The sequence below is a fragment of the Armigeres subalbatus genome, chromosome 2 (genome assembly GCF_024139115.2).
Source record: "Armigeres subalbatus isolate Guangzhou_Male chromosome 2, GZ_Asu_2, whole genome shotgun sequence".
NCBI lineage: Eukaryota > Metazoa > Arthropoda > Insecta > Diptera > Culicidae > Armigeres > Armigeres subalbatus.
Genome location: NC_085140.1, coordinates 432,918,183 through 432,935,978, shown reverse-complemented (window position 1 = coordinate 432,935,978; position 17,796 = coordinate 432,918,183). Strand labels below are relative to the sequence as shown.

The window sequence follows — 17,796 nt, the reverse complement described above, 5'->3', positions numbered from 1 at the left end:
TAATTACGCAGAATGTCCTTGAGTACATCGTGCGATGTAATATTCAACAACCGATGGATTTAGTGGGTTGCAGCTGTTTCGATGTAATATTCAACAACTTTTTTTGCTGTGTACATATCCATTGTGGTTCTTTATTTTTTCTTATGGATTCGTCTATTTGGGAAAGTTGGCCTTCAATTTGACAAAATTTCAGTCGCAGGACATCAATAATTTTCAGCATTGTGAACGACACCAACAAACCGCGAGCCGCGCGCGCGGTCGGCGGATTTGCGAATCGCGAAAACAAAACAGCTGGCCGATCGTCAAAGCTCGTTCATAACCGAGTTGACCACGGATCGAAACGGACGTGTTTTCGCGTTCGGTCTCGCGGTGTTTTTGGTGTGCGTTGTGTAGTGGAGTGGGGTGTGTGCTACCTGTACATAATTTACCTGTGCTGATAAATAGAAAATAATCCACCAACAACCGGCGCCGCCAGTGCGAATGCGAAGGGCAGTGTATGCAACGAAAACAATAAACGGTTGTGTTTCTCTCATTGTGGGCGGTCGAAGCAGTGTGTGGAAGGCGAAGAAAAAGTAACTAATGGTTTTAGTGTTTGTTGTTCTCTGTAGTGTGATTTGTGATAAGACGGCCGATCGATGGCACGACGGTAGAAAGATATAAAAATCATTCAATCACGGCGGGGTGTTTACCTACATAATCTTTGTACGGTTTTCTCGGCGTTCCGGTAAGGAAGTGAAACGGCGAAGGTGGTCCGGTTTTGTAGCCGGCGACGATTGTTTTGGCTGGCAAGTTTGCGAGGAGTGATTTCGCGTTGAGATGGAAACGAGAAGACATGGAAGTGCGGTGTTGTGACACTGACAAAACAGTTTCTGTTTTCCTTTGTGCAAGAGAAGGTGCAATATTTTAATTGAAAATTACTTCGCTAGGTATTGTTTGGCTATTGAAAGCATTGGTGTCTGCGTTACCACGAAGAAGAAGCAAAACGTGAATGTGATAAAAATTTTGAAAAGAAAAGATCTATGATTGCATTGCAAAAGCAGAAGAATCTGGCAGAGTGCTGTTTTATGCTTCGAAGCGTTTATTTTTAGAAGACAACTCATCCATCTGTAAAATAGGCACGGTAAGCGAAAGTTTATTATTCAAACGCATGGGGATCTTTTATACATTGGATAGAATGAGATTTAACATTGTTAGTGGCAGTAATAATTTATTGGAATGATGCCCTCATTTGCAGGGCTGGTTATGAGACTATTCTTAATTTGTAATTTGTTTTTGTTTTATTGGACACGAGAACCTGTTAATGGATCACTTTACATAAGGTCTTTTTTAAATAACATTCCCAATGCAATTTTCTTTTCTATGCATTGAGTCTTACATTAGAGTACATTTTATTTTTTTATTCAAATTGTGATTATGTTTTACAGATTAAATGATTGCATTATTTGATATTATGCAACACAAATTGTTCTATTATTACACCATCCCACCAGCATGCATCTAAAGAAACCCAGACCACACTGTTGCACATTTTTTTCTTCTTCTATGGCTCTACATTCCAACTGGAACATGGCCTGCTTTTCAACTTGTCATCAGCATTTCCTCAGTTATTAATTGAAAACTTTTTATCCCCCCCATTGCATGAGTATGTATCTTGTATGGCAAGTACAATAGATACACTATGCCCAGGAAGTCGAGAATGTTTCCCACCCGAAAACATCCTAGACCGGACCGAGACCCAAACTCGCCATCTCCAGATTGGAAATCCTACGCCTTTGCTCGCAAGGCTAACCGGAGACCCCTATTTTTTATGTTGCACATAAATCGGCATAAAGTTGGTGCTTGTCGTTTTCAAGGTAATTAATTCAGCAAAACTGGGCTGCGCGCGGCACCATCCGTTCAATGAAAAGTGGAAGCATGAATGGATGATATTCAGTGGCCAATTTCTGTATACGGAAACTTGTTCGTCTGTTTTCGTTAGTAGACTACATCATGTCGAGCAAGAATTCAAGTTAATCAGAGTTCAATCGCGAATGACACGTGATATGACCAAAACATAGGCTTACCTGATTCTGTAAGGTGTTGTAGAACTAAAAAAGTATGTTCATCAGTAGTTAACACCTGTCCAATTTACTATATCTAGATTTAATGATAATCAAAGGAAATACATAGTGTAGATGTGTAGTTGATACGCAGTGTGGTTTCCCACGCAATTGTTATTTCACCGCTTGAATGACCGTGTATGCTTTTTTTTTGTTCTATGCATCGAGTCTTAATAATTCATGATAGATAATGGTCACGCCATTGGCGGTGATGTACAATGTTAAGTCGAAATAATGATGCCTATTGATATCCTTGTTTCCATATCCTTCAAGATATTGTTAATGGTCGTCATTCGATAATTGGATAACCATCTAATCCCTTTAATCAACAAGTTGACTGTCGGTCAATTTGGGGAACTGTTTCGTTTTTTCATCTCACTGAACATATATTCATCTCATCGCAAAAAAAAAATACAGCACTAATCTCGTCGCATCTTTTTGCTTACATGCGTGCTCACTGCTAAAAAAATCACAAAAATAAGAAAAAAACAAAGTCCTTTTTATGGCTTAGATTTCGACGAGATGAACATGGGAGCTATGAGATGAAGTCCTCTATAATAAGATTCGTTGAAGTGGCCTATACTCAAATCAACTGTGTTATCATTACCACATTATGTCATTCAATTGAACAATTTATTAATCAAACGCTTTGCTCCACTAATATTGTTCTTTCTACGCTACTTCAGTTCATTTCCCTGCTGTACTCGACTACTAGAGATTTTTCTGCTACTACATATGTAAAATAATAGAGGAAAACATTTTGACAAAATTCGTGTAGGGTTTTAAATTCCGTTCATATTTAATTTTCGTTTGCTTTCAAATTGATCCACAATTTGATGATCTTTTTGCCTATCCTTGCTTATTTCTTCATATAGAGTTTTTCTATTGCTATAAATTATTGCTCAGTTAGGGAACATTAATAAATTACGTTATAATCAGGAGGAGAGGGAGCGGGTTTGAGATTTCCTGACGTGTGACGATTCATAAAATAAATTTAAATATTTCTACAAAAAGTGTGACAACGGGGGGAGGCTGTCGAAAATTACATTTGTTTTGCGTTAAGTATTTAATGGATTTTTGATTACCCATTTTTTCTGTTGTTTAGTTGTATATTTTCTTTTGTAGGCTAGCCCACTTCCATTTCTACGTATTCTGTCTGGTAAACCGAATAAAATAACCAAACCGTGACATTTGAAATGAGCGAGGCCACAAACGAACCGAGTGAATCCCCCGGCAATCCTTCAAGAATTAGGCGTTGCGCTTCAGACTTCATCTTTGGGCGTAAAATAGGCGAAGGAAGCTTCAGTGCCGTCTACTTGGCAAAAGATATTCACACCAGGAAAGAATGGGCAGGTAGGCAAGTTGGCAGGCGGTTCGAACTGTAGTATTCTAATCCGGGGTTGTCTTGTTGCAGTGAAAGTTTGCGAGAAGCGGCAAATCATCCGCGAACGCAAACAAGACTACGTGAAACGGGAACGTGAAGCGCTGAATCGGATGAGTGGTGTGCCAGGCTTTCTGAAGCTGTTCTGTACCTTTCAAGACTCGACAAAGTTGTTCTTTGTGGTGAAATACGCACCAAATGGCACGCTATTGCAATTGATGGATAAAGTAAAACAGCTAGATCAAATTTCGATAAGATTTTACGCTGCTCAAATATTACTGGCGATAGAAGAAATGCATGCCAAGAATATCATACACAGAGATTTGAAGCCGGAAAATATCCTATTGGATGAGGATTTCCATGTTTTGATAGGCGATTTTGGTTCAGCACGTATTGAGGACAACAAGGTGCAAAAAGAGGCCCAAAGATCGGATTTAGATAACCAAGGAGGACCATCGAGGCGTGGAAGTTTCGTGGGAACAGCGCAGTACGTTTCACCGGAAATTTTGCGTGGGAAAGGCTCCAGTGAATCATCGGATTTATGGTCGTTTGGCTGCATCTTGTATCAGATGATGTCCGGGATTCCTCCATTTCAAGGGGCAAACGATTATTTGATATTTCAGAAAATCAACAATATGGAAATATCGTTCCCAGAGAATTTTAACTCGGATGCAGAAAATTTAATTCGCAAGCTACTGGTCCAAGACCCATTGGAAAGGATAGGCATCAATGATGTTGAACGTTACAAGAGCATACGGAGTCATACATTTTTTGAAGGCGTGGATTTTTCCACGATTCGAGCGATTAGTGCTCCCGTTTCGCTGGCACTCCCAGCTGTAGAGCAAAAAAGTTTCTCAGCTGACATGAAGCCGGGTTTAGATCCTGAACAAGTAGCGAGACTGTTAGAACAAGATTTGTTCGGTACGAAAGAACAAGGCAACGCTTCCAATGTTCCGTAGTTTGTTTATAGTAAGTTTGAATATGCCATGTACGTTTTATAGGTTCTTCATTGAAAATAGTACAAGCCAAATGAAAAAAAAAATTAGCTGAATTTGAATTTTATTCAAAAGATGTGTCTCTCCCAAAGTTTGTACTGATCTTTCATTTATCAATCATATTGATGTGGGCGTATTCCCGTCCAACTCGCTATCACCAGCCCACACACTGTCGCAACTCAACTGACCGGATGAGTAATCGTTTTTAATTGTTTCTTCTTTCAGATTTAACATGAATCGGAAACACAACACCATTTTCGACGTCCTTCATCTGTAGCGGACCTGGAAACATTCGGTGTATAACGAGGTGTGCATTGTTTATTATTTCTTCATTTTCCAGTTGGAGAGCTATACGATATGATCGAGAATGAGTGCAAAACTAGTTAACCTATTGAATGTGAATAATTCTCTTTCGAATAGTACCAAAGCTCGTAGTTTATAGTGCGGTTGCAAACGCGAGTAATAAGTGTGTTGCGTAAAGTGTCTTTGCGTAAAATTGTGAAGGTTATCAGTAGTTTAGTAGAAAAAATAAAAATGAAAACAAACACAAAATGTAAATCGTGAAACGCGTCTTGAACTCCAAATGGATTGAATTTCTGCTCGAGAAAGTCCAGTTCTTCAGTTTCGGTAAGTGGCTTATCACATCCAGCGTTTTTTGGCTACTTTGCTATTATCAGTAGGCCCGCGAAAGATGCCACTCATAGGAAGAAGCCGATTGGCGATAGTCATAAATTGACGTTATCATTTTCAAAAACTGACGATTGCCGGTCACTTATGTCATAACAATCAAAATCAAATCTGATTGAATGAATGGAATAATGAACAGCGGTCTCGTTCAAATATTTCATCAGACAATCGAATTAACCTCTGCTCGTGAAAGAGCGCAACACATTGGAGGTTAACTCGCATATATTCGTACGTATTGAATGAAGAGATTTATTTATTTTCGTAACCAACGGATCAGTCGGCCAGTTGAAAACTTACCGCTATATGGTATGAGACTGGAGATTTACGCTCTGGACCTTCAATATGCTAAGGAACAGTCTACGGTTGCTTACAAAGTGACCCAATTACTAAAAGAAAATCCTCTTAATATATTCAACTGGATCGAAAGAAACGTTCTACGAATCTTTATTTCAGTTCCCCGAATCATCCATTATGCATCAATGTCGATGGTTTACATTACCAAGGGTAAATTCCGAGCAACGACTCACTTTTCCGACAGTTTTTTCTTCTATTGCGTGATGCGCTGTTGAACGAAAATTGGAAATGATTAATAGGTTACTCATATGCTATCACGTACCCATACCGAACAAGGTACAACATCCAAGTTGATGGATTTTTTATTTGGATGGACACAACTGCATTGGATGAACTTCATTCGTAATCCACCCATCATCGGTAGTAGGCGTAGAGAGTATCGTAACCACGTGGAATGAATGCGCTCACAATTTATTCCGCTGGGCGCCTGTTTGTTTCGTTATAAATAGAACAACAGCTACATTACATGATGCGCCTCCGGGAGTTTTCGATGACAGGAATCATAAAACGAATAGGTGAATGGTAGGTGACACACTCATGCTGAATGATGATCACGGTGCCTGATAAGCAAGCGTCTAGCGCAGAACGATTATGGCTGGTAAAATCTGATACGACGAAAGTAAACCTGATACTACGCCCAGCGCCTTGCGGAATACATTTTCTTTTTCTTCTTTCTTGGTTGCACTTTTCTACTGGAATTTGGTCTGTATTTCAGCTCATCATATTGTCATGACTGATTCAACGCAATAGATCTCATGTTGCAAGCACAATAATGTACTACAAAAAAATCTGAACAAGATTGTGAATCGAACACGTCGTCATGTTCGGATTGGCGATCTTACGCCTTTACTCGAATAGCTGAATGGAGATCATGAGAGAATACATTGCTTCCGCCGATGGATGACACATCCGCTGACTGAAGAGCCCGTCTAGCGAAGGGCGGATTTCGCCGCTATCATCGCTGGCAATATGCGAGTAAATATTTATTCAAGTTGTGGTTGTTTCGAATTGATGCTGCTCTGCTCCTCCGATACTCGCCCGTATGGAGTGTAATTGTGCTGCACTCGTAAATTCAGTGGGTGCTTACGAAAGACGGGAGCGTGTGTTTTTGTTTTTAATAATGCTTGATGCTTGGAGTACTGTATTTATATGGAAGACAGCGTTCCAGATGGGAAGGTATCGGTTAGTTAGTGGCCTAGGAATCTTCTTTATCACAACTGGAATTACAATGTTACAAATTTTACACCATTTCTATTTCTATAAGACGATAGAAAATAATAATGCTAACTGCGATTCTGAGGTACACCATGTATTTATTTTACATTGTGGTATTGTGGCCCAGAGATGATTGAAAAACGTCGCAGCTTTGTAATAAAATGAGATAAGGTGTTAACATTTTCTGACTTTTCCTACCCTTTAGAAACGATTTTTTTGGTGATAACCAGCTTTTAGCGACCTCTGGGAATGCACAAAAAAGTGACACATTGTGCATTAGCGGGTCAAAAATGACCCCAACTTGAATTCGCTCCGAAAAGTTCATTTTTGAACCGATTCTCAATCTTTTGGAACCAAATTGAAGGTATGGATTCCGCGGATGTCGTTACTAATTACAGATTTCTGTAATTTGGTCATTCTGGAATCGATTTTGGAGGAACATAGATTCTTAGGGCAGGTATTGGCATGATTTTTTGCTGTCATAAGACGAGTTTTGTACAATTCCATTTAATTTCACCACTTCGTATTACTTTTACATATATGTATTTCGACCTCAACGGTAAGGTCGTATTCTGATTTCTTGTCTTTCGAAGGGTGATGTTGGAAATGCTCATAAATTTGCATAGCAATTATCCCAATAGAATGTAGCCATTGTCCATGTTCCAAGACCCGGAACATCCGCAGAAGTGGTCAATTCATGGAACTCATCCTAGAAGAGTTTTACAAAGCTTTTTATTGTCGTACTCTGAGTAACAAAAGGTTGTTTCTAAGATCCGGAACATCCGTAGAAATGTTCCAATTCATGATACTCAGCATAAAGGAAAAAGGCTTTTCCAAAGCTTTGCATTAACGTACTTTGAGTTATAGAAAATTATCGTTACCCAGTCTTATGGACTTGTGTGGCCACTAGAGGTCCTTCATGAACAATGTCCATAATATCTCTAAAAGTTGACAACTAACGAAACTCGAATCATAAGAGCACGGTTTTACATAAAATCTATTATCGCACTCTGAGCAAAACATTTTTGTTTTGAATGGCCAGTATAGGCCCTCTCGTGATCCATACATGTAGACTTCAGAACCCACTGGATGTCCTCCTAAAGTTCCCCCAGATTGGTGAATACTTGATACTCATCCTACTAGCGCACGATATTTTGTTCTACTTATTGGTCATCTCAAGAAGGTTGTTGTGATGCTTTCGAGGCCCTCCATGCCCGTGCGGTAAGATTCGTGGCTACAAAGCAAGATCATGCCGAGGGTAGCTGGGTTCGATTCCCGGTCCGTTCTAGGAAATTTTCGGGTTGGAAATTTGCTCGACCTCTCTGAGCATAGAAGTGTCATCGTGTTAGCCTCTTAATACAGTATTGACCCGGTTTTGTCACTTCCCGATTTTGTCTACCCCCGATTTAACCACGTTTTCGACCCAATTTTATCACGTTTTCGATCCGATTTTGTTACCCCAAAATTTTTAGAAAATTTTAGTTGTTCTTTTGATTTTTGTAAACAAAATGTCATGATTTTCATAAAATAACTTCCATTTTGTAAGCCTTTTCGACAGGAAATTATGGATTCCGTTCACGTATTTTGCTTTCCTAAGACATAAACTGATTCATGTTTGTAAAACAAATTGAAAAATTGAAAATAACCCAGCGGTGATAAAATCGGGATATTACTGTATGTATACAAATGCAAAAATGGTAACTTGGCTTAAAAACCTCGCAGTATAACTTTGGAAGTGCTTAATGTAGGTCACAACAATAATTTCATTTCGTACTCTACGACAAGGAAATTTAAAAAATAGGATCTTCTAGTATGTGGTACATCAATTAACCACTTTAACAGATGTTCAGGATTTTCTGGAAGACCTCCGATAGTCACTTTGCTAAATGGGAACGGGTCATGAATTTCCTTCGCGTCTTGCTCAGAGTTCGATAATGGACACATTTTTTTTTAAAAAAAAAGGTCTTTTCTAGGATGAATTTTATGAATTGACAAGTTTTGTAGATGTTCCGGATCTTCTGGAGGACCTCGGTGACTGTTCAGAAATGAATTACTTTATGGAATATTTTGTAACCGAGCGCAACAGGGCCCACCTGGGAAGCAGTGTTACGATAGACAGGGAGGTCGGTCGAAGTGATCGTGGAATTCGTCTATCTTGGATCCATGCTAACGGCTGATAACAATGTTAGTCGTGAAATACGAAGGCGCATCATCTGTGGAAGTCGAGCCTACTACGGGCTCCAGAAGAAACTGCGGTCAAAAAAGATTCACCAACGCACCAAATGTGTCATGTACAAAACGCTGATAAAATGAAACATGGACAATCCTCGATGAGAACTTGCAAGCCATCGGAGTATTCGAGAGACAGCCGGAAGGGTACGATAGACAGGGCATGTTGCAAGAATGCTGGACAGCGATTCCCGCAAAGATGGTGTTGGTGTTGTTGTTTATTCAGTGTTATCTGTTTAGATGCAAACTAAATAAATGAATGAATGAACTCGACGAATTGAGGTGATATGTGTCTCTATCCCTCTCTTTTTCTTTTTCTTCTTTCTTCTTGCTTCTTCTTGATTTTTCTTCCTGACTTCTCATTTCTCACTTCTCACCTCTCGCTTATCACTTTTCAATTTATATTTCGCTGCCGAAGTTTTCAACCTTAACTCGTTGATTTAGGGAATTATTCACCGCCATGTTCAATTTCCATCGCAGTTCAGTCTACAAAGAGCATTCTCGTTTGAGAAAGATTCGCAAAAGCAAGCTTTGAAAAAATGATTCACGTTAGGATTAATTCGCATTCTCACATTCAATTACTCGTTTGCACACTTGATTGAAGATATTGCATCATTGATTTAACTGATCTAATTTGAATCCACCGAATTGTATAATGCATATGAAGCATCAAATCGCTATTACGACTCGTAGGTGGCTGTGTGGTTATACAGTTAATGGCGTCAGTATCCAGTTGTGTTAATCTGAACAGTTGGATATCGATTCTCCTATCAGAGTTTTTCGTGTTTTTTGCTGTACGTTGCAATTCGAACTGATAGAACCAGTGATGAGATATGTAAAAAAAAATGTCTTGGAATTGCCATTACTAATTTGCTAATAACTTTTTTCAAAAGCTATTTACAATTCATATTTTTTTATAAACATCCCAACAAACATTGTCAGTTGGAAAATTGCTTGTTCCAATAAAAATGTTCTTCTTCAGTTGAAAAACTAGCTTATTAAGCTTTTTTAGGATATATTGCTCAAAGGATTCTAGAACTTAGTCAATCAGATCATTGTTCTTAATAGAAAAATTAAAAAAAATAATAGCGAAATTTAAAAAAATGTCGCGGAATTAAAGACCTTGATGGCTGTTGGCGAGTCCCTCGTCAGCGCACTCGACATCAATCTATTTTGGGCACGACTCACACAACTGCGTTGAACGGTAATGTATGAAGGTCTCAACCGATGAGTATGGATAGAAGGAAGATCTAAAAACAAACAAGTCGCATGTGGAAGTACCAAATAGTTATACTCTAGAAAGCAGTGAATTTATTAAATGATAGTACATACTAGTAATATAAGTACAGTTTGAAGGTAAATGATGTTTGTAATTACCAAGTTAGCTAAAGTACTAATTTATCTTCGTGAGTTTAGCCTTTCCTTACAAGCCCTTTGCGTACGGGAATATATTGCTTACATTGAATTACTAATCAATCACGGTAGGTTAGAACTAATTGTTAAACAATGGAAATTTATTTTAATCTCTGATCTTACCATCTAATCTAATTTCTATATTCTCATGTTAGTGCTCCCTAGAATACCAATCCGAAAGCACTATCTACGTTGGTTACAAGCTATACTAAGGGAAACTAAACGTAAGTCAGCTATATTCTTATTATGTTACATATGTTGTAAACAAACGCTAGAGACAGTCATGCTGAAAGCTATGTACTAGAACTATTCTTACAATTTCTTAAAATATGTTCAATCATTTATCCTATACAGGACAATTATAATCAACCGTGAATTACACCAAATCGTGTTTTACTTAGAGGTGATTATAATCGCGGAATTTAACCCTTACGTGACCAGCGACGTTGGCTCGAGATCCAACAATGGCATTTGACATTAATTCGGCTCTCACACCGTCAATATCATATTTAGAGAAATGACCTAGGGGTAACGGCTCAAACCTTGGCTCATTATGCTACGGTTGAGCACATTTATCGTTATAAATCTTCATATATTGCATTTCCAACCAGAATTATTCCACCAGCCGGCTTGCTTACATTTGGTTTTGACGCCAAATAGCAAAAAACGACGTTGAATGTCTGCAATATCTCATTTAAACCAGCGAAAGTCTCGAGAGAAATGGACAAAATGTCGGCATCCTTGTCCCTATCAGGTGGATAATTTTTCAGCCCACTTGGGACGAGTGATTGTTGATTTCCAACATACGAAAGATAAAGATGGGTTGCTGTTTATAGTACCAGTCATTTTGCTTGCGTTGAATAAAGACAGCTGCAAACAAATAGAGAAAATCAAATTGTCTTTTTGAGCGTGAACTCTAATTGGTTGCATGTAAAATACTACCACACTGATTGTGAGAGTGCGTTTTAGATTCCCCCAATAGCACGCTTACTAAGGACATGCTATCGAAAATCCTATTATATAAATCATTTATTTCCCAAATATTTACCATATTTGCAAGTGAAAAAGTTTAGAAAAATGAAAACTGTATTAAAAACTCCAATTGCAAAAAGGCTACATGTTCTAGCCCTCATGTTGTGCCTTCAAACAAATTGCCTAATTTAATTATTGGCTGCCGCATAATTTTGAGATTTACTGCTAGTTGAAACCATGGCAGTTGTGTTGCTCTCGCTCTCGCGATACTCTCAAAGAATCTTTTTTTCGAAACGTAAACAATGCCTTAGTGGGGCCCTCCTTAGCCGTGCGGTAAGACGCGCGGCTACAAAGCAAGACCATGCTGAGGGTGGCTGGGTTCGATTCCCGGTGCCGGTCTAGGCAATTTTCGGATTGGAAATTGTCTCGACTTCCCTGGGTATAAAAGTATTATCGTGTTAGCCTCATGATATACGAATGCAAAAATGGTAACCTGGCTTAGAAACCTCGCAGTTAATAACTGTGGAAGTGCTTAATGGAACACTAAGCTGCGAGGCGGCTCTGTCCCAGTGTGGGGATGTAATGCCAATTAGAAGAAGAAGAAGAAGAAGAAACAATGCCTTAGGTGGGGATGATGCAAAACGCACTACTGAAGAAAGCCAATTGTAAAACTTATTCTAGGCAATTCCTTGCTTTGTACTGTGCATAAACAGTTATAACTGTGCCAACTACCTGATATTAATATACAATTATTCATAAATACAATTATTGGATGCTTGTTTTTAACTATGCCTGCATTGAAGTTTCATGATTGGTACGTGCGTTTGATTCCACTCCTCTCTATATCGATCAGCTGTTGCGAATCCTCTCAAAACTCTCACGTGTTTCAACTTCCCGAGTTAAAAGAATACTTTTTCGGTATCATTTTACAGATCAAAATACTTTTTGCAATCAATAATAGATCTAAATTATGATGAAGGTATTTGTCAAGTAATTTGACTTGAAATTATTCACATGAAATGACGTTGAAAGTTTATCTAATGAAACATACGATCCATTGTATCTTTCCATTATTAAATGAGAATGTTTGTAGGATTCGTGCGAAAGATGATAAAACTAAATATTCCTACACTAATTAAATCATTAATTTGCGAAATTATGAAGAAAATGGTGTATCGAACCACGAAAGTTTGATGCTTGAATCGCTTTTGCTTGAATCGTGGTTAAGGGCCGTAAGGTAGGCAATTATTTTTGGTAAGTTCTGCAAATTAAAGCGATTATATCGTGATTCGAGAAAAGCATCATGAAGGCCCATTCACAAACTACATGACGTTTTAGGTTGTGAGAGGGTACTTGTCTGAGCGTTTAGAACTTTATAAATTTCAGAACCCTACCATACATGAAGCATTACTAGAGGCTTGGTGTGGGTTGATTTCAGCGTTATATAATTTGCGAATGAAACTTTACCGCTGAGTGGATTAACCTGTTTTTACAAAAAATCTCGCAAGCATCGGATATTCTATCTGCAGCTTTCGGTTATTTTCTCCAGTACGGGTTATTGTTGAGAATGTTTTGATTTTATAGTTTCACCTATACTAACGTAGTGCTACAAATCGAAAGCGCATGCCACCATTTGGATACGGGTGCCCCCAGTATTGTCCAAAAAAGTTTTGTTAATTATGTCGCTATACTAATGGAAATTGTGAAATAAAAATGATAGCTGACATAGTGTGGTTGTTATCCATTCATCTGATGTGTGAAAGCAGGTATGTTTATTCAGAAAACTCTTTTATTGGGCAAAAGAAAAACTCTAGCACAGCCAGCCTGCATAAGTCAACGAAACATGGCTGCTAAAAAACCGAGTCGAAGTGATTTTTCACGCAAGATAATTCCTTTTAATAGTTTAAGAAGTGTATAAATTTAGAGTTATGAAGCAGATATATGTTTGATACACTTTTCTAAAGAAGCAGTGGTCAGTATCTCCCTACAAATCGACGTATTATCGCTGAAATATTGATTAATTTGCGTGATGAGCCAATGTTACATCCAGGCCCAACATTACCGCCGGTTACCCTATTAGACCCGGACAGTCGAGCTGCATCACGTACAATCATGTCAACGTGTGGATTAAATTTCGTTCGCTTGTTTGCTCTCTCTGAGTAGGAGGATCATCTCGCCAGTTCTAGTGTGTCTAACATTCTGGATTTCCTTAGGGATGTCGATGTTTCTCGCTTGGATGTTTTTCACCAACATAGCATCACCTTCATCCCCAACTTACCCTGCCGGCCACTACCAAGTATATACGGCCTTCTACTTCCTGTCCTACCCAATAACCATCTGTAAGGAGCTATCCGGCTGCTGGTCATCTTGGTCACTCTTATTTCCCGATACTGGATGCACGATTGTACTTTTCGCCTTGCTTGGCTCTGGCGGCTTTATTGACCTACCTTTTTTACGACAATTAGCTTTTGATGGTATGCATTGGCAACCTGGCGAATTGCTGCCTCGTTCAATACGCTTATCTGGCCTTTCTATTCCAATGCTGAGTACGTAGTCGATCATCTCTAACGACATTGTTGAATTGCTGTGGAAAGAAAAGGTTCTGGTTGAGAGCTCTTCTCACTGCCATCTAACCTGGGGTTTGCAGAAATCGCTCTGCACAGCTGTGTAGAACACGTTGAAATGCATCATCAGAGCCAGTGCTCACCGTATTTAGAGCTTTCTAAAATAAATTTATCATGGGGTATAGCATCCCGAATCAGTTCTCTATCACGACAGCTTGCGAAAAAAGTCTCTCGCGGTATGCTATATATCGTACATGTATACAGAGATGATAAGTGAGAGATTTGTTCTTTCTCTTTGGGATTTAATCCCTGACCTAAACAATCGCGCTCCTTACTCCCGCTTTGCTGCATACATTGAAGCTCCGCTCTTCAGCAGGTTTGCCACTCGTCTCGCACTTAACCCTTTCATTGGGTGGAGATCTCACCAACCCCTTCTTTCTGAAGAGAGTTCTCTCCGTGTTTGAAATTGTAAACTGGGTGAAGTCGAGACATCAATTCGAAAGTTTCATAGACCGACTAAGAATCGAACCCAGTCACCCTCAGCGAGGTCTTCCTTTGTAGCCGTGCATCTAACCGCTAGGCGAAGGAAGGGTCCAGAGTCCAGACTCCAGATAGATAGATAGGCTTCTTTAACAGGAATTGATTAAACTCTGCGAAGGCACATGATTTATTTCGGTGTTTTCAGAATTACAGAATACCAATCGCTGAATTATTCTGCCATCAGTTTCTGTTCATCCGATTATAATTGGAAATGCCATGCAGTGGGGCCCACCTTAGCCGTGCGGTAAGAAGCGCGGCTACAAAGCAAGACCATGCTGAGGGTGGCTGGGTTCGATTCCCGGTGCCGGTCTAGGCAATTTTCGGATTGGAAATTGTCTCGACTTCCCTGGGCATAAAAGTATCATCGTGCTAGCCTCATGATTAGGGTGGCTCAAATTAGTATGGGAAAAACTTTTTTCAATTTTTTTGATGGGCCGTCCTCTTATTCTGTTCTATTTGATGCCCTGATGATCTGGACAAAATTTCAGCCAAATCGGTCAACGTTTGGGCGGTGCTAAACTCGTTGGAAGTTTATATGCAAAAATGTATGCAGAAACATCCAAAAACAGTAAATTGCAGCTGGACTACACAACTTACGATGAAGAACTATGATACTCAATCAGATCTTGAAGAATTAAATACAGAATGTTATGCAGAAAACCGCGAGAAGATTAGAGTTTGCCCGGCTAAGTTATTAGCATTTCTCTGGAGTGGGGTTTGAGCAAATTTCGTTTCTTTTACCTTTGAAAAGAAATAAATTCACCCCAACAACCCTCTAGTAAAATGCTAATATCTTTGCGTAATAAACTCTAATCTTCTTGCGGTTTTCAGCATAACATTCTGTATTTAATTCTACAAGAACTGAATGAGTATCATGGTTCTTGATCGTAAATTTTGCCGTCCAACTGCAAATCACTGTTTTTGGATGTTTCTGCATACATTTTTCCATATAAATTTCCAACGAGTTTAGCACCGCCCAAACGTTGACCGATTTGGCTGAAATTTTGTCCAGAGCATCAGGGCATCAAAAAGAATCGAATAAAAGGGCGGCCCATCAAAAAATTTAAAAAAGTTTTTTTTGAGCCACCCTACTCATGATATACGAATGCAAAAATGGTAACCTGGCTTAGAAACCTCCCAGTTAATAACTGTGGAAGTGCTTAATGAACACTAAGCTGCGAGGCGGCTCTGTCCATTCTTTAAACAAATGTTATGAGGAGAGGGACGCCACTTGTTGCCATTTTTAATCCATTCTGAAACATCCCAAAACATGTCTATTGAAGGACATGGACACCCATTTTCACCTTGTCAATTTCTTTGTAATTCCGAGACATTTGTCAGTTTCTGATTGATTTTTTCTTTTACGATGAACCACTTAGCATGATATATCATATCATTTTTCAAAAGTTTTTTCGTCAGGAATTATTCAATAGTGTTGAACCATTTTATATTGCTTTCAAAATATTTATCTAGAACGAATATAAATTGAAAACACAAAAATGTTTTTTGATGTGATGCAGATGCCGCATTTTGATAAGTGCTTCCGTAGAAAGTCGTTCAAAAATTAGAAGATGACTCTCAAAAGTTATTTATGAAGGTTTTTCGCGATATTTTTGGATAACACCGATGGTATTTTTACAGGGTTATCAGCAGAAGAAACCTCCTAAAGAAATTTTTCACAAGAGCCATATAAGGATCTTTGCATAAATTATTTGTAAATAAATTTCCACAGCCTAAAGAGGATCTTTGCAGCATTTAAAATCCGATAATTTTTTGGAGGAATATCCGCGTATTTTCTTCAATTTTTAAAACGATTTCCACAAAATTTATAAAGAGATTTCCACAAGTTGGCTCTGAAGATTTTCCGCAGGCTGTTTTTAAAAAAATTACTTGAAGTTACGTCAAAATTCCTTCGCTTTTGTACAATTGTAGAGTACAGCAGACGAATAATGAATTTCTGCAGGAATTCTCGGAGAAGTAAATATTCTAGAAGATTTTTGCTGAAATTCCAGTACGGTCAAATAATGTTGCAAACCATGTTAGGTTTTGTATTATTTGTTTCTTGGTTTCTTTATACGAATTCAAATAGGGGAAATTATTGTCTACTATTATTAGCGGGTTTTCGATAACTAATTATGCTCAAATTTGGCATAATCATTTTTTGCATTGTGGCCAAATTTCATTAAATTTGGTCAACAAAACCCCCCTGGCAATAATAGAACAAAACCTGCCAAAGCCGTCATTTCCCCTAATTGTTCTACAAAAGTTTTGTTTAAACCCGGAGCTGCATTGTCTAATTCTTTAATCTCTACGCAAGTTTGTCTTGTGATCAATAATTACAACAAAGTTGCATAATTTATTACTTCACAAGAAATTACGGTTTTGGCAGATTTTTTTTTATTATTTGTCAATTTTATCTAAAACCAATTATGGTCAAATCTGACATGACCATTCTTTGTATATCAATGTATGAAGACGTTCAGTAAATTGTGATAAAAAAATTATATTTCACGTGTATTTGCCTAAATCGCGCGTATTTGGCGCGGAATGGATTTCATGTCACGCGGAAATGGGGCGGATTTGATTTTAGGTCGGCGCGGAAAAAAAATTCAGGATCTCCGTAACAACCCTGTTATTACCCAAGCAGCACACATGTTGTAGAGAAGTTATAGTAACTCATATATTACCATATTTGGACACATTTGTCTTGCTGCAACCAAATCAGTGAGAGTTGTGCTTCTCGGCTAATAAGTATCACAACGCACTATTTCAAAAGCAACGAATTCATCCAAGAGCAATCAGTTTCACTTTCTAATGAGAAGGACTTATTAACAGACTTTTACTGTTGAGTAAATTGAACAGTTTTTTTTAATTATGTTAAAATAAGTTTGTTCAAAAAATTCTTAAGCTATGGTAGAATTCTTGGTGCTTGTTTTGAAGTAAATTCTTTAGGAATGTTGTGAAGGTTTCATATCGAACAAAGTTTACTTTATATGGAATTACTTAATATGACATGACTCTCACACACTTCCATTTATGTCGCCAAGGCCGCAAAGTTTTTGACGGTTTTGTACGGTTTTGCGAAAATACTTACGGACCCACATGTTTATTTTATAATTTGAATACATTAAAAATCTTATAGTTTATGTTTGTAAGCAGTTTACGTTTTGAGTAAAAATTATAGTGATGTAGCGTCTGTCCCTTGCAATAGATAGACTTGCCGCAAAAAATACGGTAAAAATGATTCAATATCTGTGATACTTTTTCAAAATTATATTTGTTGTAGAAAAAAGTTAAGAATTCAATGATGAAAATTATGATGAGTTGATGATTGTTCGTGCTTCTCG

The 17,796-nt window shown here is 38.3% G+C and overlaps 2 protein-coding genes across 23 annotated transcripts in view; both read left to right on the top strand.

The window, feature by feature from the left end:
* Nucleotides 1–228: 228 nt before the first annotated feature.
* The window catches only part of LOC134213583 (piezo-type mechanosensitive ion channel component), a 136,222-nt gene continuing 118,654 nt past the window's right edge, over nt 229–17,796 (top strand). For 9 of the 22 annotated variants that reach the window (XM_062692778.1, XM_062692777.1, XM_062692774.1 and 6 more), the window contains exons 1-2: nt 231–1,120; nt 4,701–5,102. The gene's annotated coding sequence lies outside the window, so the exon portion shown is untranslated. Of the gene's footprint in view, nt 1,121–4,700; nt 5,103–17,796 lie in introns of all 22 variants that reach the window. The other 13 variants (XM_062692775.1, XM_062692779.1, XM_062692767.1 and 10 more) reach the window with 12 other exon arrangements.
* On the top strand, nt 3,296–4,439 carry LOC134210366 (3-phosphoinositide-dependent protein kinase 1-like). The gene is made up of 2 exons (XM_062686419.1): nt 3,296–3,452; nt 3,514–4,439. Exons 1-2 carry the CDS (start codon nt 3,296–3,298, stop codon nt 4,437–4,439), a joined length of 1,083 nt encoding a protein of 360 aa, XP_062542403.1.

Coding starts and splice junctions, on each gene's coding strand:
- LOC134210366 (XM_062686419.1), top strand. CDS start 3,296: ATGAGCGAGGCCACAAACGAACCGAGTGAATCCCCCGGCAATCCTTCA. Junction 3,453..3,513: donor CACCAGGAAAGAATGGGCAG/GTAGGCAAGTTG, acceptor GTCTTGTTGCAG/TGAAAGTTTGCGAGAAGCGG.